Source organism: Canis lupus, chromosome 5, assembly GCF_048164855.1.
Source record: "Canis lupus baileyi chromosome 5, mCanLup2.hap1, whole genome shotgun sequence".
NCBI classification, from domain to species: domain Eukaryota; kingdom Metazoa; phylum Chordata; class Mammalia; order Carnivora; family Canidae; genus Canis; species Canis lupus.
Window position 1 is genome coordinate 43,752,079 of NC_132842.1, and position 25,191 is coordinate 43,777,269.

At 33.5% G+C, this 25,191-nt stretch overlaps 1 protein-coding gene across 4 annotated transcripts in view; it reads left to right on the forward strand.

Annotated features, from left to right (window-relative positions):
* DDX4 (DEAD-box helicase 4) overlaps nucleotides 1–25,191 on the forward strand; it is an 83,138-nt gene that overhangs the window by 51,072 nt on the left and 6,875 nt on the right. For 2 of the 4 annotated variants that reach the window (XM_072826421.1, XM_072826422.1), the window contains 11 exons: nucleotides 3,605–3,706; nucleotides 4,652–4,732; nucleotides 6,240–6,287; nucleotides 7,984–8,031; nucleotides 8,130–8,177; nucleotides 8,400–8,542; nucleotides 9,166–9,318; nucleotides 10,647–10,801; nucleotides 14,600–14,729; nucleotides 16,250–16,416; nucleotides 19,954–20,099. In XM_072826421.1, coding sequence (XP_072682522.1) covers nucleotides 3,605–3,706; nucleotides 4,652–4,732; nucleotides 6,240–6,287; nucleotides 7,984–8,031; nucleotides 8,130–8,177; nucleotides 8,400–8,542; nucleotides 9,166–9,318; nucleotides 10,647–10,801; nucleotides 14,600–14,729; nucleotides 16,250–16,416; nucleotides 19,954–20,099 — 1,221 coding nt within the window. The remainder of the gene's footprint in view (nucleotides 1–3,604; nucleotides 3,707–4,651; nucleotides 4,733–6,239; nucleotides 6,288–7,983; nucleotides 8,032–8,129; nucleotides 8,178–8,399; nucleotides 8,543–9,165; nucleotides 9,319–10,646; nucleotides 10,802–14,599; nucleotides 14,730–16,249; nucleotides 16,417–19,953; nucleotides 20,100–25,191) is intronic. The other 2 variants (XM_072826424.1, XM_072826423.1) reach the window with 1 other exon arrangement.

The following is a 25,191-nucleotide window of genomic DNA, read 5'->3' on the forward strand; positions in this document are numbered from 1 at the left end:
TCCATGTTCTTTTTACCTCTAATTATTAGGCTCCTTATATAATTAGAAACTGGCATAAGCTTTGGGGAAAAAAAGAGAATGTTCATTTAAATGTGTATCTCCTGTGTATGGAATTAAAAGCTATAGATACTGGAGATAGGGAGTCATTATATAGTCATTTGCTTAGTAGAGAAACTATTTTTGAAAAGGCACCAAATTGAATTTACAGAAAGCAGTAGTTATTGATTGAAAACATAATAGATTAAACAGATTAAACGAAGATGAGTAGAATAAATGAATCCAAAGATAGATCTGAGGAAATTCTATTTGAGAATGGAAAACACGAAAGCATTTAATTGATATGGGAGATAAAATAAGAAGCTCTGTTATTCTAACAAATGTCTAAGTATCACTTGAAGAGAGAACAGAGAAAATGGGAGGAGGTGAAGCAGGAAAAAGAAGGCTATTCAGAGACTAGTTGAGAGACTTTTCCAGAGTTAAGGAGGTACAAGAATCTTGAGCAAATGAAAAAAAAAATTCCACCCTTATCTGTATATTGACATTGCAAAATTACTAAGATAAAAATAATTAGAACTAACAGAGAAAAAAGACAGATACACCTGTAAAGGAACAACAGAGAGCAGAATTTTTTCCCCATAAAGGTGGAGAACATAATAGAGTAGAATTTAGAATCCTGAGGGAGAGTAGTTCTGAATCCAAACTGCTATATCCAGATAATTTAGGTGTCAGAAAACACCCAGATAAAGATGATGTTGAGTACTGTCAGGCCACTGAGGAAAGAACTACTTAATTATGGTATTAGCAGGAAAGAAACAATGCAACAAGAAAGAAGTAGGAAGCAATGATGAGCAAAACTAAATAAACACACATTTTAAAATTGATAAACATATTGGTAAACAAGTAAGTCTGACTCTAGAAGATTGTAGTAATGTAAATTAATTTAGGGGTTTTAGAAATAACTAAAATACTAGCAAATGAAAATACTTTAGTTCTTTGTCAACTCAGTAGGAAAGAGAACAGATTGAAACTAATTTCAGAATTTCTTAAAAATGGTAAAATTGAAGGATAATAAGAAAAAGGATGTAATATATAACCTACTAGTGGAAGAAATCCAGTAGAATAGAAGGCTAGGACTTTGAGGAAGGAGACAAGGCTGAAAATAAATACTTCTTATTTATACTGAAATTGAGAATAAAGCAAAAACATAAAATGCAGCGTTTGGAAAATCGATTGGACAGAAAGGAGAACAAAATACATTAAAAAACTCAGGGTAAGGAGAACACAAAATAGGGTGATAGAAGTAAAAAATGGATATGTAAGTAATCATAATATATGTTAACAGTAAATGTAATTTCAATGTAGAGTTGAAAATAGAAAAAAATGTCAGTCCAAGATTAACCCCAATAAACTGACATAGAAATGGGAGACAAAATAGACTCTAAAGCAGACATATTAAGAATAAAGAAATAATTACTTAGTGATAAAAGTCAAGTTTACTGGGAAGTTATTATAGTTTGGAACATGGCTTGAAATCTAACAACATATTTTTAAGTATTTAAAGTAAAAGTAAACATAATTATATGGAAAAATTTGCAAATTCTAGTTAAACCTCTAATCCTGGATTTAAATAATTTTTCCCTTAGAATTGACAGAATAAGCAGACCAGACTGATTAAGACTGTGAGATCTATGAAGTTTTGAATACCATTTATTAAGCTTGATTTAATATTTGTGCTTGGAATAATATGCCCCATATCATAAATTACACATTTTTTTGCAGCATATGGAAAATACTATAATTTTACCATCAGTTAAGGCGAAGAGGTAGCCCCAAAATATAACAGAATTTATCACAAACTGTGTCCTCTTGTTAAAGTATCATGAAAGTAGAAATCCATAATGAAAAGCCTAACCCTTGAGATTTGGAAACTGAAAATTTCAATTTATGAATTAAAATTCATATGGCAGTAATAATGTATTTAGAACTGAATTGGCAGTAAAAACATCAAAACCTATTAAGCAGCTAACTTTTTAAGGAAAGTTTATAGTCTTAAATATATGGAGTAGAAAAGAAGTGAGCTAAGTGTTCAACTTAAGTAATTAAAAACTTAGTAGAAGCCACTTAAAAAGATAATAAACATGAATGAAACAGAAACAATGAAGTATTATTCAACAGTAAAAGTGAAGTACATTTTTACAAATCAACAACAACAACAAAGGTGGATAAAAGAAGCAGGACCAAGAATATATTCTGTATAATTCCATTACATAAAGCTCAAACACAAAACTGACCAATATGTTGCATAAAGATATGTACATGGTTGCTAAAATTAAGAGCAAGGAAATTAAAAATAATTTAGGATATTGGTTGAGAAAGAAAGGGAAATATTATAGAGAAAAAGACTATCCATGGCTCCAGAGGTATTGAAAATTTTTTGTTTTAAGCTGGGTAGTGAGTCCATAGGTTTTGATTTTATTTTTTAAACTTGTGTGTGTGTGTGTGTGTGTGTATATATATATGTATATATATACACACACACACACACACATATATATATATACATATGTTTTATATATTTTATTTATTCATGTTCACACACCAAAGTAACATACCTTAAAAAGAAGTGGATCAAAAAGATAAACTGTCTCTTGAAAAGAGATAAACCCCAACAAAGTTTATTCAAAGATAAAGAGGCACAAATAAATTAGAATTAAAAGGTGGATATAATTATTGACAAAAAGATTATTGCCAGATTGAGGAATCTAAGTTTTAAGTAGTAGATGTATAACTCTGAATTTACCTTACATTAAGTCTGCCCTTAAGGTTTTAAAAACACATGTACTTCAATAGCAAGAAATATATGGAGAATTTTTACCTTTATTGATCAGTTTCTTTGGGTGTAAAATAGTGACAGATTCATAAACTAAATCTCAGTTTCCTTATTTTCTGCCCAGTTGACATTTTGGTTTTGAATTGATCTTGTTTTGCTGCAGGTGGGATCAAATTTTACTTGAGCTGTTTATTCTGATTTTTGGTATTCAGTTGAATTAATACATTATAGCAGGAAATCAGACTTTATATATGCCTATATATCTGTGCTTTAAGATGTTTTACTATTTTCTGTAAAGAATAAATAGAAGTATAGATTTATCTAATCCTTCTCTACATTGTAAAAATCTTGTTAATGATCCAACTGTGGCAACTTTCATTGTTTTACAAGTGACACTTTTTCCTTTTAGTCATTTTTAGTTTTTTTTTTTTTTTAAGTAAACTCTACCCTCAACATGGGTTTAAACTCAAGACCCTGAAGCCAGGAGTCACATATTCTACCAACTAAGCCAGCCAGCCACCCCTAGTCAGTTTTAGTTTTTTCAAAGCAAGCATTGTGTTTTTTTTTTCCTAAATTGTAGCTATGTTTGTTTATGTTAGTTAAGTTGAACCCTTATAGGTCAAATATGGCAGTTCTTTTTAATAACTATTAATGTCTTAAAATGTTTAAGGTCATTGAAATATCCAGGGCTTAAATTAAATTTGGCCACCATTTCTCCAAGATTTTTGTTGTTGTTTTGTATTGTTTTTTTGTGTGTGTGTTTTAATACTATAGGCTTTCAAGATGGAAATGATTCAGAAGCTTCAGGGTCATCTAGAAGAGGTGGAAGAGGTAGTTTCCGAGGTTGCCGTGGAGGATTTGGTCTAGGAAATCCAAGTTAGTAGTGAATTGCAAACGGTGTGCTTTATCTATTAGGTTTTATTTTTCATCATTTCCTCCTTAACACATAATATTGTTGAGAGGATTATATGAGAATAGCTTTTCAGACTGGTACATAATCACCTACATTGTATATAACATTATTTTTTAGATCCATATCTAATTGCATACTTGTTAGTTGGAATATATGAATCTTTCTAGAAGTTTGTGTGACTCAGCTCTTTAATCTTATTTAAGTGTTTTAGAGCTCTGATGATAATGACCAAGCTTAGAAAGAGATGGCCTTCTCTAAGTTTCTACCCCTCATTGTACATTTACTAATGTGGCTTTCTCCCTTAAATTACTCCAGCCATCATTCTTTGGAGCTAGGGGTATTGACTTCAGAAGTCACTGTTGGATTGCATTTGTCTCTTAATGGTTAGATTAGTGGTTTTGGAAGTTAAATTTGTAATAATGATTTAATAAATGTGTAAGAGATTAGTGAATTGTCACATTTAAAAAAGAGTAGGGGTCTAGGGGTTGTTGTTCAGGACTTGAAAGCTTTCATTTGGCAACAGTGGGAATAAGGGGGTGCTATTCTGGAGAGTAAGTAATGAGATTATGTAATTCTGAAATTTTGGGGGCAGTAACAGTTTACTTTTTGGAGGTTCTTTAACTTTTGCTTATATGCTATTTTAACATAGCATTGGCCCTAGCTTCTTTTATAAAATAATTTTAATAAAATAAAACTTTGAGGACGTAATTTATAATTGAAAGAAATAGTTTGTGGAGAAGTCCTTTGTATGGTACTTAGAAGAATGCTTATTTTGATTCCTGTAAAATTTAAACTGTTTTGCCTCACATCTTTAATTTCTGGCACTATAATTTGATTTTCTTTTCTTTGCTGTATGGTTTTAAAACTTCTTAAAAGTAACAATCTCATTTTATTATGTACAAATATAGATCGTGAATATGAACAAGATGAGGGGACACAGCGCACTGGTGGCCCTTTTGGTTCTAGAAGACCAGTATTAAGTGGTGCAGGTAAGAAATAGAATTTCTTATTGAATGTTAATAATTTATATATGATTTTAGCTCTACAGTTAGTAACCTAATATGTTTAAGTATACTAGGTTAGCTCATGATTTTCTCTGCTTTTTAGACCAGCAGGCAAAAATTCATGGGCAAGTTTGCCTTCCTTACAAAATTGTGCATTGTGAATTACTTCTTCTCTCTTATCTACCAGTTAATTTGAGGTGTAAATTATAGCTTTAATTGGGGGAAGGAAAATTAAATTTGCAATAGTTTCTAGTTTCTTTTTTTTAAAGATTTTATTTATTCATGAGACACACACACACACACACACACACACACAGATACACAGGCAGAGGGAGAAGCAAGCTCCATGAAGGAAGCCTGATGTGGGACTTGATCTGGGACTCTGGGATCACGCCCTGAGCCGAAGGCAGAAGCTCAACCGCTGAGCCACCCAGGTGTCCCTGCAATAGTTTCAAAGACAGAACTCTGAGTTAGGGGATTTGAAGAGAAAATGAAAACCAACCAAACAAACAAACCACAGTTGTTGATAAAAATGTGCAAATGTGGATAAACTGGTATATCAAGACAATAGAATATTATTGAGCACTAAAAGGAAATGAGCTTTCGAAGTATGAAAAGATAAGGAGGAACCCTAAATGCATGTTATTAAGTGAAGGAAGCCAATATGGATAGGCTACATACTGTATAAGTTCTAACTTTACGAAGTTCTGGAAAAGGAACAACTCTGGAGAAGGGTAAAAACATCAGTGGTTGCCAGGGGTTGTGGGGAGGGATGAATAGCATGAGGATTTTTTAGGATAGTGAAAATACTTTATATGATACATTAATGGTGGATACATGTCATTTTATATTTGTCCAAATGCATAGAATGTACAACATCAAGAGTGAGCCTTAATGTAAACTTGGATTATGCCATGTCAGCTTGAGTTCATCAGCTGTAACAAATGTACTACTCTGATGGGGGATATTGATGATGAGGGAGGCTCTTCAAATGTGGGGGCAGGAGGAGGTATATGGGAAATCTCTGTTCCTTTCCTTCAATTTTTCTGTAAACTCGAAACTCTCAAAAAAAAAAAACAAAACCAGGAAGTCTTTGAACAATGTTCAAATGAAGAAAAGTTTTAAAATAAATGTAGAATTAAGAGATGGATAAATGAAGGGACCAGGAATCCTCAACACTTAATACTTGAATAGAAATAGCTATATGGTTTACATGTTCAAGGAAGAGACCCAATAGGGGCACCTGGGTGGCTCAGTCAGTTAAGCATCTGCCTTCAGCTCAGGTCATGATCCTGAGGTCCCAGGGTAGAGCCCCATGTTGGGCTTCCTGCTCAGCGGGGAGTCTGCTGCTCCCTCTGCCCCTCTACTCACTTGTGCTTGCACGCTCTCTCTCTCTAATAAATAGGTAAAATATTTAAATAAAAAAGGAGAACTGTGTTTAAAAAAATGAGCTGAGTTTTCTCAAAATAATCTGCAAAAAAATGCATTACAGGTAATGGTGACACTTACCAAAGCAGAAGTGGCAGTGGAAGTAGACGAGGTGAGTTCTTACTTGGTTTACCTATAAATGGTTAACATTATGGAATCTCAACTTAATTTTTAAAGTTAAAGGTAACTGTTACTGCTTTTATATACTTTGAGAAGTAGACATTTGTTCCACCTGTTTTGGAGAGTTATTTAATACTTCTCAGTGTAACAGTTCCATTATAGGAATTATATACCATAGATGTATTTGCTCAATGTATGCACAAGGGTGTTGTTCACCGAAGCTTCATTTATAATAAATAAAACCTGAAAAGCAACCAAAATTCATTGACAAATAATGGTTTAATAAATAATATAACCATAAAACGGGATACTGTCCAGATGTTGAAGATTGAAATATGTCTATATGTACATGTTCTTATAATAAAACAATGCTTTTTCATGAGATAGTTATTTAATTTGGCATAAGGCATAAAGTTTCAGTATACATGATTTTGTACTATGAAAAAATTTTTCAGAGTTACAAATGTTTAGATTTCATAATATAAAAGTTAAAATGCTTTCCAGACTAGGAAAATAATAAAACTTGTTTGATGTCTCTGAAAAATCCTCAGTGATCTTTAGTAGTCTGAGAGCATTCAAATAGATGACTCCCTGGAACTGTCTTTATTTCTCCCCTTGATTCTTAGATTCTTCATTATAGAAGGAGGTTATTAATGGCTAGTTAAACTATATCTACAAATGCTCAAATCTTGTTGGGAAAAGGATTTCAAGACCTGTGGATGTTCAGGACAAGGAAGTTAGAGAGCTTGCATGTAAATATATATCCAGTTAGATTTTCAAATAGAATGCAGTTCTTACTCTTTTCTGTGATAATACCAGAAAGTGACTTTAATAGATAACTAGTTATCTAAAACCATGAAGGTAGTATATGGAAAAGAGTTAACGTGACAGGGCTGACTGCTATTCTTCTAATGTCCTGCTTACAAGGTTGTTTTTTGCTTGGCATCTGGGAAATTGGATTTGGGAAGTGTTCTCATCACCCAACTAGTTTTAAGAGTGGCTTACTGTGTCTGGAGTATTTGTACAACAATGTAGTTTTAATACATGCTTTTCATTCAGGAGTGTGGAATATTAGTATGTGCCAACCAGAAAATGTCTACATTTTCAACCTCTAATAAAAACCATGAGTACTGTGTCTCTAATGAGCTTCTCAGGTGGGCAACAGTTTTAACATGTTGTCACAACTTGTTGCTTGGGAAATTAACTGTATCCTGTATGACACCAGTGGGAGAGGACTCTTGGAAACTTGTGTCTAGTTAACTCTGGACTTTGCCCCATGCTGGTTCTCCCTTTCCTTTCACTGTAATAAATCATAGCTGTGCGTATGACTATTCTGAGTCCTGCTGAATCATACAACCTGGGAATGGTAGTGGGGATACCCAATACAGATGGACTTTTAGTTCATTTAAAAAAATGCATTCCTTTGCTGAGGAATATAGAAATGAGGAAAGGGACAGAGCAGCTTAAGTAAAAACTAGTAGTATGAAACAGTATAATTTACATAAAATCAGCATTTTGAATATTAAAGAAACTTAAAATAGTTAAGAATTCTGTCTTGTCTTATTTGTATGAAGGACTTTAAAAATGTCCATTTTTAGAACTTGTTCTCTTTGAAGATAAGCAATGAAAATAAAGAGGTGCATAGCCTTGTATCTTGATTAATTGTCAATATGGATTTCTTTAATTAGGTGGTTACAAAGGTTTAAATGAAGAAGTAATAACAAGCTCTGGAAAAAGTAAGTTTTATTTTAGATAAGGTATTTGATTTTTACAGTGAAAGTTCTTTCACCCCTCAAATAAAAATATATTTATCTCTGGTTTGATTCCCTTTAAGATTCTTGGAAATCGGAAGCTGAAGGAGGAGAAAGTGGTGACACTCAAGGTATATTAATTTTTGTGTGAACCACATGAACGTCTGTTGCATTATAATAAAAATGAAAAATAAGAACAGAGTTAACCTTTTTTTTTATTTGAAGTGAAAACTTTAATGGTAAACATTGGGAAGTTCTTCAGTATTTAAAATTTGATTTTCAGGTTTTGTTTTCCCTCTTAATTTTCTTCTGATCATTGTAATGTAAGCTCTATCTTTTATTTGAATTCTAAGGACCAAAGGTTACCTACATACCACCTCCTCCACCTGAGGATGAGGACTCCATCTTTGCACATTATCAAACAGGCATAAACTTTGACAAATATGATACTATTCTTGTAGAAGTATCTGGACATGATGCACCACCAGCAATTCTGGTCAGTATAATAATTATGTATTGAATATATAGCAAACTTTATGTATAAAATATATAGTATATTTTTGTAAGTTGATATTAATACAAAAATTTCATTTTTCACATATAATGGTTTAGATTAAAAATTGAGACATATCTACCATGTATTACTTATGGAATTAAGGGCTATGTTGAAAGAGTATTAAATTTCATCCCACATTCCCAAACTAGTAAGAGAACTTCCTTTAAATTTACTAAAAAGGGTGTTTTTCCTAGAGATTGAAGATTTCTGCTTCCTAAGTATATAAGAAAAGTCTCCCTTAGGAGAATGATATTCTAAGGAGTTGGTTGGTGCCTTCAGTAGTCTCTGGTTAATGATCATTGTGTTTGTATTTCACAGGTTCTAAGAGGCCAGAAAAAAATGTCTTTAGAACTAGTATCTACAGAGAATATTCTTTAATTCCATCAAGAAATAGTATACAGGCTCTAGATAGTACTTTTGTGCAGGGGCGTATTGGTAAAGTAACTTTAGTAGATAAAGTGGAATTAACAAAAACTTGAGACTAACTCAAATGAAAGAAGTTTATGGAATGATCTGCATAGGATATATGGAATTTAATCATATTCCTCCCCTTTTTGTTTTAGACTTTTGAGGAAGCTAATCTCTGTCAGACACTGAATAACAACATTGCTAAAGCCGGTTATACTAGGCTTACTCCTGTGCAAAAATACAGTATTCCTATTATATTAGCAGGACGAGATTTGATGGCTTGTGCTCAGACAGGATCTGGAAAGACTGTAAGTCCTTTTCCCACATGTATTCTGCCCCATAATCAAACTATTAGCAGTTTTTGAACTTTAGTTCTTATGAAGTAGTTTGAATATTTTTTGTTGGATGGAAGGCTGATGATTTTGATGTCCTGTCATACTGAGTTTTGCTTCTGAATTCTGGTTTTATTGGGGTTTGTGTACTTCTCAAAAAAGAATTTTGAATTGTTTCTGGAGCAATGTTGAAGTTCATAGATGTTTAGTCTGTTTTAAAACAACTCCTTCTGGAACATGGTAGTATCTAAAACAAAACAATTGAGGGGTGCCTGGGTGGCTCAGTTGGTTAAGTGTCTGACTTTTGATTTTAGCTCAGGTCATGATCTCAAGGTTATGAGATTGAGCCCCCTCACTGGACTCTGTGTTGGGCATGGAGCCTGCTTGGAGTTCTCTCTCCCTCTGTCTTTGCCCCTCCCCCCTCAAAAAAAAAAAATGATTGAGGGTCAAGGCACCAGAGGTTAGGAAATGCAGAGAAAGAGAGAAAATAAGTTACATAATAAAGTGGATAAAATTTTGGAGTCAAAAGAATGAGAAATAGCAATATGCATTGCACCTGGTCTTTAATATGAAGTAACTTCAGGTTATGCTATCTAAAAGACTGATGAGATCAGGTTGCTCTTAGGACTTACCTCTGGAATCTGTCTGTTAAGTAGGGCTCTTGAGATGAGTCTTAATGACAGACTGTCGTTTCTGAATCATAGAACTGTAGTTCATGCTCTTTTGGTTTTAATCAGCCTCTGTAGTAGAGTTGAAGGGATAATAAATGAGTTGTATAATACAGCAGCTGATGTATGACTTACACATGATTTTGGAGGTAGATTTTAGTGTCTAATTTGCTTAATGAGAAAAACTATAGCACAAAATTTCTTCTGCCACAGTAACTTGACTAAGTGTGGGTAATCCAAATGATTGATTTCCCAATTTTTGTTGTTTGTGTACCACTTTTGGCAGGCAGTCTGAGAATTTTATCTCTACTCCAAAAGGAATTCATTTAGAATAATTGCTAAGTGCAGTGATTTGTATCAGGTTATGTGTACATTATCCTCTGTAAATAAGTTAAAGTTAATTATTTAGAATTGGTGGGTATGATGTGCTTTTCAATTAACGGAAAAAATACCAGCATAAAAGCTAAAGTGTTAAATATTCACTGAAATAAAAATTGTTTTCCTCTCTAATTTTAAATTTATTAGCAAGGTGTAAGAAGAATATAGAGGCTGTAAGGGAGTAAGGAATACATTTACTTCTACAGGGAGAAGGATGATGTATTAAAAAATTTGTAAATTATGTAATTCAACTTCTAGGCAGCTTTTCTCTTGCCAATTTTGGCACATATGATGCATGATGGAATAACAGCCAGTCGTTTTAAAGAGCTGCAGGAACCAGAGTGTATTATTGTAGCACCAACTCGAGAATTGATCAATCAGATTTATCTGGAAGCCAGAAAATTTTCTTTTGGGTATGTACATCTGGAATGCCACTCAAAAGTTTTTCTGTAGAGACTTTTTTCACATATTTTGGGAAGAACTCAGTGTAATCGTGTAATTAGTGTTACTTGATTTAAGTGTACTTCTTCATAGTTTTCTTTATGGAATTCCCTATTTATTTTTATTATAAGAAGCATGCTTATATTTTAAAATAAATATGCATATTAAAAATCAGTGGTAGGAATGCCTGCATGGCTCAGCGGTTAAGCATCTGCCTTTGGCTCATGGCGTGATCCTGTGGTCCTGGGATTGAGTCCCGCATTGGGCTTGTGCATGGAACCTGCTTCTCCCTCTGCCTGTGTCTCTGCCTCTCTCTCTGTGTCTCTCATGAATAAATAAATACAATCTTAAAAAAAAAATCAATGGTAATAGAAGGTTGATAAAGTAGTGAACATATTGGTGGCATATTTTCTGGTATTTTGAATGTATGTATAATGCACTTTGGGTGTTCCTAATAATAATGTTTACATACAACTTCGTGATATATAAAAGGCTTATAATCACCCAAATTTTTTATCATTTTAAGATTGTTTATGTGTGTGTATTTTATTTCTCTCTTTTGTGGCATTTAGGTTTCTAGTTTGGGACCTACTAGAAATAAAATTATAATGAATAGCTGGCTAAATAAACTCTATTTTTATGTTTTAAGTATTTCCTTAGAGTAGGTTTTTAAAAGTTTAATGTTAAAGGGTATGAACTCAAAACTTTCACCAATATATACCTTTCTATCAGCAGTATATAAGAATGCCAATTTCACTACACATTTTGTCAACATTTTGTATTATGTTATCTATTGCTGCCTAATAAATTACCTAAAACCTAGTTGCTCAAAATGATAAATATTACCTAATAGTTACTGGGGATTAGGAATTGGGGAACAGTTCAGCTGAGTGCTTTTGCTTGAGGGTCTCTCATGAGACTGCATACAAGGTACCAGCCACAGTTGTAGTCATCTGAAGGCTTCACTGTACCGCTCCTATGAGGATCCTTGGTTGTCCTTAGGAAGTGACAGCTGGCTTGCTTAGAGAATGAATGAGAAAGAGCAAGGAGGAAGCTATAAGTGGCTCTTATAAAACAGTCTCAGTCACTTCTGCCATATTGTATTCATCACTCAGCAAATTACTAAGTCTACCCCATACTCAGGATTACCTATGTCACTTGCTGGAACCAGTGCAAAATGAAAATGCAGAGTCCATTCTGGACTTAAAATTCATAAGAATTAAAGCATTAAATCAAGCTAAGGGCTCTTCTTATCTTGGGACCCTACGTGACTGCACAGGTTGCTCACCTATGAAGCCAGCCTTGCACACACTTAAGGGGAAAGAGAGGATATTTATTTGAAGAAAGGAAAGAATATGGAAGAACTTCGTGTATATATTTTAAAACCACCACAGCATCTTCGTTTTTTCCATTTATTTGATTATTAAGAGTTGAACTACTTTTGGAATGCTTAATAAATTTTTCTTTGTTAATTAAACATTGTTATTTACCACTTTATCTGATAGGATCTTAATGTTTTCGCAGTTTTTTCTTTAGAGCTTTCTATGTAGGAATTGTTTACATTTTATTTTCTGTGAATCTGTTTTATTTTATTTGGAGCCCATTATGACAGCTTGAACTCATGACTTTGAGATCAAGACATGAGGTGAGGTCAAAAGTTGGATACTCAACTGAGCCACTCAGGTGCCCCTTGAATCAGTTTATTTTATTTTACTTTTTATGTTATTAAAAATATTTAAATTCAATTTGCCAACATATAGTATAACACCCAGTGCTCATCCCATCATGTGCCCTCCTTAGTGCCCATCACCAAGTTAGAATCAGTTTATTTTAAAATGAGAAGAAAAACTAAAGTTATTAAAAATCTAATGTCAAGCTTAACAGACTTTTTTGGAAAAGGTGGATGATATGTATTGCTTCAGCCAGTGTTTTTTCTTGATAGTCCTTGTGTACTATGTTGCTTTTAGGCTTTTAAATCAAGTAAAAAAATACCATATTTTAAAAGAAATGAAAACATGTGCATGGTAAATTCAAATAATATGTATGCACAAAATGAATATTTGTACATGGAAATTTGTTGTAATGTTGTGGCAGAAGACTGAAAAGTATCAAAATGTCTATCATTCAAGACCTAGTTAAGTTATGGTACCCTTAGAATAATAATGGTAATAACTAAGTTATTGAAGCCTTAGCATTTGCTAAGTTACAAGTATTTTATATGTACTACCTTATTTAGGCCTAGAAATAGGAGAAAAGAAAGAATTCTTTTTTTTTTTTCAAAGAATTCTTTTAGAGTAATGAGTTTATTTAATAAAAATAAAGTTTTGGGGGTCCCTGGCTGGCTCATTGAGTGGAGCATGCAACTTTTTTTTTTTTTTTAAAGATTTATTTATTCACTTGAGAGAGAGCAAGCACACACATGCTAGTGTACAGTAGAGGGGAGAGGGGCAGAGGTGGAGGGGGAGAGAGAATCTCAGGCAGACTCCACGCTCAATGCAAGCCTGATGTAGGGCTTGATCTCATGACCCATGAGATCATAATCTGAGCCAGATTACAAATTGGACACGTAGCCAACTAAGCCACCCATGAGCCCCACGCATACAATTCTTGATCTCAGTGTCAAAAACTCGAGCCCCATGTTGGGTGTAGAGATTACTTAAATAAATAAATAAACTTAAAAAAAAACCATAAAATTGTCCTGTACTCTTTTCCCTTCACTTATTTAATTCTCCTCTTTAAAGTGAACTCTTTATAATTTTGTGTGATTTAGTGTAGAAATAGCTGGTGCACATGTATGCACTTTAATACTCTTCTTAGCAGATGGTAGCATACTAAGCTATTGTTATTCTTTTTTTTTTCAATAGTAAATATTGGAGATAATGCTTAATCTGGAACTATACCCCTTTTCTTTTTATGAATGCATGGTATCCCTTTGGATGGGTGGACTATAATTAGAGTTTTTCTACTATTAGACACTTAATTTTCAGTCTCTTGAGGCTATAAATAAAGGTGGCAGGGAATATTACTGTAAAGTCAACCTTCCCCTTTGTGGGGACATATCTGAATGGTAAATTCATACGTATGAGTTTATTGGGACAGAGAAGTTTTTAAATTTTATTTTCTTTTAAAAAGGATTTTATTTATTTATTTATGAGAGACACAGAAAGAGAGGCAGAGACATAGAGGGAGAAGCAGGCTTCCTGCAGGGAGCCCGATGTGGGACTCAATCCTAGGACCTGGGATCACAACCTGAGCTGAAGGCAGATGCTCAACCAGTGAGCCACCTAGACATACTGAGAAGTTTTTAAAGTTTAAAAGAGATTAAAATTGTGAAAGAGCCTGTTTCAGTTTATCCATTTGAGTGCCACTTTTCCCACACCATGGTTAACATGGCATTACTACAGTTCAGGAAAAATGTGTTAGTCTTCATTTGTCTTCATTTTTAAAATAATGTTGACTTTAAACAAATGTTTAAAAGCCATTTATATTTTTTATTAACCACTTGTTAATGTCTTTGGCCAATTTGTATGTGGGTGCTATTGGTGTTTACTATTGTTTTTGAAGAGCCCTTTATTGGATAGATTTTAGGGTTTTTTTTTTCCCCATCATTTATCATTTGCTTTTCAGCTTCTTCCGAGGAATAATTTAATTTTTTAGATACTTGAATGTATTAGTTTTTTACTTTAATAGATTTGTTTTCATATTTTGTTAGAAACAAATATATAATTTTCACATAACTAGAAAATAACATGAATTTTTCTTGTTAATAGGACCTGTGTAAGAGCTGTTGTTATATACGGAGGAACCCAGTTGGGGTATTCAATTCGACAAATAGTACAAGGCTGTAATATATTGTGCGCTACTCCTGGGAGACTGATGGATATCATAGGTAAAGAAAAGGTAGGCTCTATACAAGTAATACAATTATGGATTGATTAATAATTTTTTTGTATGGGACAGGAAAGAATGATGCAAAGAGAGATATATTTATTAGAGCATAATTTATGTTAGCCTCCATCAGATTCTTTGAATGCATTCTTTTTTTTTTTTTTTTTAAGATTTATTTATTTTAGAGCATGAGCATGGGATGGGAGGGGCAGAAGGAGAGGGAAAGACAGTCTTAAGTAGACTCCACGCTGGGCAAGGGGCTTCATCTCACAAACCTGAATCCATGAGCTGAGCAAAAACCAAGAGCTGGATGCTTAACCAACTGCACCACCCAGGAACCACTCTTTGAATGCATTCTAACATAATTCTTAAAATAATTCCAATAGGAGATAAATAGTATTTCCTATTTTTGTATTTGAAAAGACAATGATAAATAGTATTTCCTATTTTTGTATTTGAAAAGACAATGAGATTATATAATTTATTTGAAGTCCCTCAGGTACCTCTAGCAGTAGAGCTAGGATTAGAATCTGGATCTGACTCAGGTTGGTATCTTATACTCCACCATAGTAGGAAAAATGGAGTAAATGATTCTATATAGTTTCATATAAGTTGTGATATGTTTTCTTCCTGAAAGAAAGCCTGGTGGTATTAGCAGTTTTGTCTCCTGTTAAAGCCCGGGAATGATGTTAGCCAGGATTATTAAACTTCTGAGTCTTTAAAAAGACATTTTAGGCTTATGTACTTATTTTAGGTATTCATATACCTATTCATTAAATCAGTGCTTTAAGTCTACTTTGATGAACCTCATTTGCTTTTTTTTTAGGCTCTTCTCTAAAGAGATTACTCAAAACATGGTCTGTCTTCATAAAAGCACTTTTCTTAGAATACTTATTCAGACTATCCAGAGAAATTCACCTTGATTTTTCACTAGATAACTTTACATGGTTGTGCCAAATTCATTTGTTTTCCTTGAAAATGTCTGCTTCTCTTTCTAGTAATAAGTGTTCATGCACAAGTGACAGAAGTTTTTCATTTGTTCGTAAGTGATTAGAGAAATGGAGAATTTTTTTTTGAGAAATGGAGAATTTATGAAGAGTTTAAGTGTTAGAGCTTAATTTACCACTTAAAAGACATTTGAATATGTTATGCTGTTAGGAAATTTCAAGTCTGACTTTATCAGATAATATGATCTATTATCTATGTAGTCTAGTATGGTAGTCAGTAGCCACATGTGGCTATACAAATTTTAAAATGATATAAAAAATTGTTCTTTAGGCATACTAGCTATGGTTCAAGTACTTAATAGTTACATATGGCTAATGGCTAACATGTTAGTGAAGATCAAAGATCCATCAATACTGAGATTAAGAGTATGTTGTTATCTAAGCATAACGGTTCTCCTTTTATGCATTGATTTCTAATCTTCATGCCTATGAATAAATTAGTAGTTGGAATGGTTGAGAACATTGTAGTTTAATATATTGACTAGTATGCATTTTCTGCTCTAACTCTTGCAAATATTCTTAAAGATTGGTCTCAGACAAGTCAAATACTTAGTTTTGGATGAAGCTGATCGCATGCTGGATATGGGTTTTGGGCCAGAAATGAAGAAGTTAACTTCCTGCCCTGGAATGCCATCAAAGGAACAACGTCAAACCCTTATGTTTAGTGCAACTTTTCCAGAAGAAATTCAAAGGTGACATTTTTTTCTTCTTAAAAATAATTGTTTTGTATATAAATGGTTTAGTGAAAGGAAAAGCAATTCAAATATATTATTTTTAAGAGTTTTTTTTACTTTAAGATTTTAACATAGTTTTAAAAAGTGGATGTATTCCTAAAATATGTACTATATTTTTCATTGTTTTTTGCCTTTATCTCTGGCTGTCCGTTAGTGTCACATTTTATTAAAATGTGTATGTGTGTGTGATTACACAGCACCTACCTAGGATTTAATTAGTGCTTACTAAATGAAGTTATTTTTATATTTATGCCTTCTCTTCAAAATCATAGGGCTTGGGAGAATTGGGCCTTTTTTAGAAAATTCATGTACCAATTGTTGACATGTATTGAGTATCTTACTATATATACTCTATGGCTTGGTGAATTCTCAGATTAGGATGACACACCCTTTCTAGAATTGTGACTCTTCTTCCTGCTTGCTGCTCCCTTGGCCACAAGGTGCCTCAAGTGACCAGACAGCAGCTTGAGCTTGTAATTCACTAATACTCCTGCCTTTGACTCTGACAGAACTTTTCTCTCTTGGGGAACCACGACCTCCATACTTCCATACCTATAGCTTAGTGGGGAACAGATTTCTTATGTGAGTCACTGGGAGGGATGGTAAGGGGGCCACTCTTGCTTGCACCCCTTGGCTCTCAGACCAAATGCATGATATAAAGATTTCTGATTGAAAGTCACTGTGCCTTGTTGAATGATGTGCTGTCCTTGTAAAGAAACACTAAGTTGGCCTTTGAGCTGTTCTTTAAGAGTATATTCCACTTTCTGTGAGGCTGACAGCTTCTGGGTGTTGTGATATGATACGACCTATAAACCAACCTTATGGTTATGGGCATGCTCAGTTATCTCTTTTGCTGTAAACTGCCTCCTTGTCTGATACAGTGTTACATGGGATCAATACTTCTCAAGTCATCAGATAGTGGGGGCTGGCTATTGATTTGGTTTACTTAAGGGATGTTATAAAAAGTCTTTTTGTAATATTAAAAAGCTGTTTTTTGGAGGAGAAAGTCTAAATTATAAGGAAGAATTATCAGGACTTTTTGTTTTTAGTAGCACATAAAATAATAGCTTACATTAAATGATGTCTTAAATTTGAAAAGTGTTATCTACATTTCCATCATCATATTTGACAATTAATAGTGGGTAGATAATTACCTATCTAAATAGCAGGTAATATTCTGCTGCCTGTCTGTTTTTTGATTTGCCCTGAAATAGGAAAGTATTTGGATATTGGCCAAAGTGACTAATGTGTGCTCTCATCACTAATATTTGTTGAGGGTTTTTTATGAGCCATATTTGATTATAAGTCCTGGGGATATATGATAAACAGAATAGAGGACCTGAGCTGAGGACTCCTCACTTGCTTTACTCTCTGCTTTTAAATGTTACAGGCTGCCCATTATCGTATTGAAAGTACACTTTTGTCATTGTGCATATTGACTAAATCTTTGCAGCATCCATTTCTTCGGCTTATGTTTCTTTCTGTAACTGTCTGAAATTTATTACTTGTGTCCCTAATCTCTCTCCTGAGTGCCAGACTTAAGAATTTAACTCTTTAAGAGTATTTTCTTAGAAGAATTACTAGTAACTAATGTTCATTGTGTCTAAAGTAGAAGCTATTCTTTGGTACCCTCTTTCCTATCCAGTTTTCCTTATTGGCAGCATGGTCTTTCTAAGCCAAAATCCTTTGAATCGTATTGATTCCTTCCTCACATTGCTTTAACTTTCTGCCCTTCAAAAATAGTCATTTTGGTAGTTACCTCTAAAATATTTCAAAACTGTTCATTTCTCCTCTGTTTCCCACCTTAATTTAAGTCCTTTTAGGTTTTCCTTTGCTCATATTAGTAGCTTTCTAACCTGTCTCCCTTGACTCTAATCTCAATTTTGTGTTAGTAATTCCAAAATAAAGTCTAGGATTTTTAGACATTTATTCAATATAAACCTTACCGTGTTTTCACATCTCCACAGACTAACCAGCTTTCAAACTCTAAACGTGATGTAATCTGCTTCATCTGCTACTTTATTACTTGGAATCATATATTTCTTGTTGGCTAATCAGGCCAAATTCTGTCCCTCCTCATTATCTGTTCTTGTTTCTTCTTTCTTTCTGCTTAGAATGCTTTTCCCTGATCACCACCATTCTACATTCTTGCTTGCTGTTGCTCAGATCCAGGTTCATACTTTGAAGATTCTTCTAAATCTACCTCATCTCATCCATCTCCTGCCCTTATATTTGTGAAACTATTTTAAACACTGAACATTTTTGGGAATATAGTATGTGTTCAGTAGATGTTAATTATTAAAACTAAAGTATTGAATATATTAAATATTAAAATGTTTAATATGATTATGCAAATATTAAAACGTTAAACACTTTAAAATACAGTAATTATTTTTATATAACTGTTTATCCTGTTGATGCAAGCATCTCAGTGGCAGAGACCATCATATCCATCTTTGTCCTTGCAGTACCTTACGCCATATGTGCCTGCCACAGATACTCACTGAATGGTTTATCAAATGAAAAGGATGATGTATAATAAAGAATTGCAGATGATTTTGAGATTTGTGCTTGAGAAGGTGCTTGACTCTAGAAGGAGGGATGTCAAAAAGAAGCTTTTCTTTTTCTTTTATTGTAAGAGCAGATGCGAAAGAAGCAGCAGTGATTTATTAAAATTCTGGAAATGATGAGTTTGAACTATTTTTATGATATTTTAGGAGACAGCTAGAAAGTAAGGAACTGCTAAATGGGAGAGAAGAGGAGTGATGATAGATTTAGATCTCCTCCTTATTCTCAGAAAGCTAAACTATTTGATTGGCTGTTCCCTTTCTCCCTTTCCTATGTTTCTAGATGATCTAAAGCAGACCTTAATTGTTTGCTGTCAGTGAATCACGTGTGTGTCTACATGCTGATACCCTTAACCTTTTGAGTGAGCATCAGCCCAAGGACCCTTCACCTCCTGTCTGACTTTTTTGCTCAGTTATGCTCTATAAATATTATCATTTTTTATATGTGTCATGACACAAAAAGCACTGACCTAGGATTGGTTTGCTCATAATTGTTCAAAGTATAGTAATTTAACAAATAATATTATAAGAAAATAAGCTCTTAGCAGTAATATACGTAGAAGCATTTGTGAAGAACAGAATTTTTGCTCTAGGCTTGCATTTTAGTTTTTTAACAAAAATTCTTGTTTGTTGTAGCCTGATACTTAAGCATACTTTTATTATAACGTACACATTTTATATAGTTTTGCATGACTACCACATCGACTTGAAATGACTGTATCCATAATTTGATGCAAACTTTTTCACTAACAGTTATTGAATATTTTATAAAATCTTAACATTTTATACTGATCTTTGGAATTAGTACTTGGATGACATAAGTTACTTTCTTATTATAATTGTTAAAATCTAATATTGAAGTAACACTTGCAGAAATTCAGTATTAATGGAAGAAGATAAGTTAAGGAATAATCTTTTGTCTTTGAAGGTTGGCTGGGGAGTTTTTAAAGTCGAATTATTTGTTTGTTGCTGTTGGACAAGTGGGTGGAGCATGTAGAGATGTTCAGCAGACCATTCTCCAAGTTGGCCAGTACTCAAAAAGAGAAAAACTTGTCGAAATTCTACGAAGCATAGGTATCTTACATTGATATAATTATTTTTTGTTATGGTTTTGATTTTTTAAAAATGACAATTTAAAAAAATTACTCAAATTGTTTGGTATGAGGTTTTGCATAACTGTTTTCATTGCTCTTTCTCTAAAGCTCTCTTTATAAAAGGTTTTATGATTCAATTTCCTGTGTAAATTATGTAGCAGTATAGTCTTTTCTTCATAAAGATTAAAAATAGAAAGTATCTGAGACTTAAACAGTATTTGGCTAAAAACTATTCCATAAGAAATACATATTTTTTGATTTAAGAAATAAAAAAGCCACTAATATATCTTTATATCAAACTGTATTTACTCCAACACAAGTGAATTCTTTGTTTTTATTTCCCAGTTTTTGCTTCCTAAGGCTTCCCATAATCATAGATTCAATGAATTTTAGAGCTGAAGGGAACTTTAAAGATGTAGTTGTGTTTCTTCACAATACCCATGAGAAATTTCTCTCCCCCCGACCCCCCCAAAAACCACAATTTTTAGAGGAAGTCCTATTTCTTTGTTTGATTGAGATAGACTTAGTTTGTGCCTGGAAATAAAACTTTTTAATATCACCATTTTATTTTTATTTTTTTAAAAGATTTTATTCATTTATTCATGAGAGACACAGAGAGAGAGGCAGAGACACAGGCAGAGGGAGAAGCAGGCTCCATTCAGGGAGCCTGATGCAGGACTGGATCCTGGGACTCCAGGATCACGCCCTGGGCCAAAGGCAGGCGCTAGACCACTGAGCCACCCAGGGATCCCCCTAATATTACCATTTTAATACCTTCTTACTACATCACAGACTAAGTAAGTGTACTTATATGCTGTACATTCCTTCGCCCCTCTTTCATTATAGTAATTGTTTCAATTTTTTAAAAAAATATTTATTTATTCATGAGAGAGAGAGAGAGAGAGAGAGAGGGGCAGAGACACAGGCAGAGGGAGAAGCAGGCTCCATGCAGGGAGCCTGACATGGGACTCAATACAGAGTCTCCAGGATCACACCCCAGGCTGAAGGCAGCGCTAAACCACTGGGCCACCAGAGCTGCCCGTAATTGTTTCAATTTGGATGTTGCTGTTGGTATGGAAGAATAAGGGAAGGCCGGAAACTATATAATTTCTGACAATGAGAGGGAAAAAGAGGAAGTTGATTTAGAAAGCACTTTTAAAGGCGTCTAGCCTTTAGGTTTTGCTGAGCCTTTTTTTTTTTTAAAGCCAAACATCTTGAGTTTGAGGAATATTACTGGTTTTCTTCATCTCATGTTTCGTAATATACCCAACAGGGCATATAAAATTAAAATGATAACTTCTATTGGCTACGTACTGTTCTGATCATTTTACATGTGCTAACTCATTTAATTCTCAAAACAGCCTTCTGAGGTAGGTTTTGTTACTACATTTTAACATTGATGACACAAATACAGAGAGGTCAAATAACTTGCCCAGTAGTAAATTGAAATTCCGTATGTGGAATGAGCAATATGTAGTTTTGCTGGAGTTAAAGCACATTTCTAATATAATAACCTTAAGATTATTTTATTTGTGAATTGTGAAATAAAGATAATTTTAAGAATAATCCCAATGATAATTTTTCAGAAGTGCAGTTTTGCCTTTGAGAAACCTTTGAGGTCATTGTATGAGCATTATCGCTATATTCTGTATTATTTAAACTGTTAAATGTTTTGTAGTTTAGAGTTCATTGTTCTTGTAGTTTATATATATATGTATATATTTAAAAATCTGCATAGAATTCAGTACATCCCCAAATTTTACATATTTTTTCTACTCTTTAAGTTAAATCTGCTAGCCAGTCCCCTGCACCTTTAAATTGTATAGGTATCATTATTTTATAATAGTATAACCAACTGCCTTTTTAATAATTTAATTTTATTTGAACATTTATCAGAGATTTAATAGAACTAGTAAGATGTTACAGCCAGTTCGAAGAATTCAGAGAACCAAGTGTATGTGGGGGCTATTAGGAAGGCTCAAATAAATTCACACTTAAATATAAAATTGATAAATATCCACAAAGCAATATTCAGCTGCTTTTGAGGGGAAAACTTTATCAGTATTTTTATTCATAAGAATCATTGGCATTGCTATCAGTTGCAATAGAGGTATAACAGAAAAAAGACAGTAAAAGATGTATAACCATGAAACGTGCTAGAGAGTAATCTTTTTTGCTTGTTTCAAAGTTTTTTACAGTTTTTCCTGATGACATATATCCTCTCATGATCACAACAATCTTAGAGATTATTCTTGATCACAAGAAAGATTGTTTCATTATGTTGGGCTTATTTGCATGGATGCAGCAAGACTGTTAATTAACAATATAGGCCTCTTTGAGTTTGTCTTGCAAATCTAGAGCCACACACTATTGCATAATTATTAAGATTACACACTTCTTTTTGGAAGTTTGCTTAAGAAATCTGACATTGACCTTTTAAAAGCCTCTATTATTTGCTTAGATAGGAAAGTGAGTCTGGGAAACTCAGTCAAATTATATCTGTAGTACATAGAAATTTGAATGAACTCCTGTTTTCTAAAGGTCCCCCTGTGATATTTCATGTAATTCTTGTTCCATTGCACCTGTTAGCAATATGCCTTCATGATTCTGTCTGCTTCTGAACTAGTCTAGAAATTCTGCTTGTCCAGTGATAGGATCTGAAAGTTATTAAAGTCATGTCAACATAGAACCTTCTATCCAAGACTATTCTTTTGAAATATAGGTAGTTTGAAGTGCCTGATACAGTTTTTATTTTCTCCACAAGGCCTGGAGTCTATCCTTTGTGAAGATACAAACTGTGCTATCTAGTTTATAGCACAGCCTTTCGGAAAACACCAAAAGAAAACAAAAACCGTGTATAGTTGACAGACTTAGTGATCATGGTTAATTTATTACTGATAATTGTTAAACATGGAAGATTTGATGAGGGTTCATAATAAAAATAATGCTACTTATAAGGAAATGTGGTTGCTTGTCTGGCATGTAAAATAAAGGTAATACGTTATTTTGGAATATTTAGCATACCAAAGAAATTTTAGAAGAAATGTCTCTAATGATGATTAAGCTTGTTTTCAAAGAAGTATATGAATGTCATATTTGATTTATAAAAATGGGTAGGCCTGATTTTTCATACCAAAAATATCCGGTAAATATTTGACACAAAAAGTGTCAAATAGAATCTGGTTATGTGTATGTTTACAAAATGCTATGATTAAGTCTGGGATATATCCCCATTTGAGAACCACTAGCCTAGAATGTGCTAGATTCAAATGAAGAAAGAAGTATAGTCATAACCAAATATAAATGTCTTAAGTAATAAGTGAAATGATGACTAGCGACATTATGTTGTTATATTAGACACTGTACTTCTAGGCCTCTGGTGAATATAGAAAAACTTTACTTATTTTATAAGTGTTTTACTCAGTTTCTCCTGAAGGTACAAACATAATATATATATTAAGGGAATTTATACACCTCCAGGGATTTCCCATGAAGTATACATTTTGAAAGTATTACCATAAAGTATATATCTTACCTATACCTTTTAACTAAGGGAAAGCTTAGTATCTCTTTGATTTGATATCTCTTACTATGCAACTTTAAAATAGTAACGCATCAGACAAGCCTAGTTATTTTTAGCCTCTCTTTTATAAGGTGAGATAACAAAACTTTGTGCTCCTCCTGAGGTTCTCTGAGAAGTCTCAAAGGTAGTTTGGGTGTATTTCTTTTTCTGAATTTATTTATTTATTTATTAAAAAAATTTTTTTTAAAAAAATTTTTATTTATTTATGATAGTCACAGAGAGAGAGAGAGAGGCGCAGAGACCAGGCAGAGGGAGAAGCAGGCTCCATGCACCGGGAGCCCGATGTGGGATTCGATCCCGGGTCTCCAGGATCACGCACTGGGCCAAAGGCAGGCACCAAACCACTGCGCCACCCAGGGATCCCATCTTTTTCTGAATTTATGAGTGTACTCTTAGAAAGGCAAAATTTGAGTTGTCAAAGGAGAATTAAATACTTGATTAGTGTAGGATCATTGGTGCCTGAGAAACAATACTTGGTTACCAATTTAATTGAAGTGACAATAAAATATTTAAAAGTAAATATAGGGGCAGCCCGGTGGCTCAGCGGTTTAGCGCTGCCTTCAGCCCAGGGCAGGATCCTGGAGACCTGGGATCGAGTTCCAAGTTCCGTGTCGGGCTCTCTGCATGGAGCCTGCTTCTCCCTCTGCCTGTGTCCCTGCCTCTCTGTCTCTCTCATGAATAAATAAATAAAATCTTAAAAAAAAAAAAAAAGTAAATATAGAAGGCAACATGACTGTAAAGAACTGTAGCTCTTTCATAAATATGGGACCTTTGCTCTTTTTTCCTTTAAATAATCAAAAACATAATAAAGTCAGAACAGTCTCTGCTGTATAAACTGATTAGAAGGAAAAGAAAGAATAACCTTTCATATTATAAGTATTAATCATCAATAGTAAATCAAGAAGTAGTTACTTCCCAGTTGATTGAATTTTGCTAAGTTTTTAATATACTTCATAGCTCTCTTTAAAAGACTCACATAGTATAAATCAACACAAATAAAACTCATTTTCCAGATTTTGTCCTTTACTGTGCTTTTTAAAATTTTCTGGAGTAAGCTGTCAATTCAGTTTAAGACAAAATGAGCCTTCTCCAGGGCCCCTGAGACCTTCTCATGGGGTATATGAGGTAAAATAACTTTATTATTACACTAAGAATTATTTACTTTAGCATAATACATTTAAACAAATATTTAATTTTTTTATTGGTTTTAAGTTTTAATATGGCAAATTTCAGTAGTTATAACCCACTTAATCGTAAGTCTTTGGGATTGTCAATAATTTTTTAAGAATTTAAAGGGGCCATAGACCAAAATTTTGAGAGCTACTCCTTTGAGGGAAAAACTACTCCTTTTTTTTTTCCTTGAAAAACAAAAGCACATATAGTTTTTATTTCTCTGTCAATATTACTTCTCCTGTAGGGGCACTTGGATGGCTGAGTTGGTTAAGCTTCTGCCTTTGGGTCATAATCTCAGAGTTTGGGGATTGAGCTC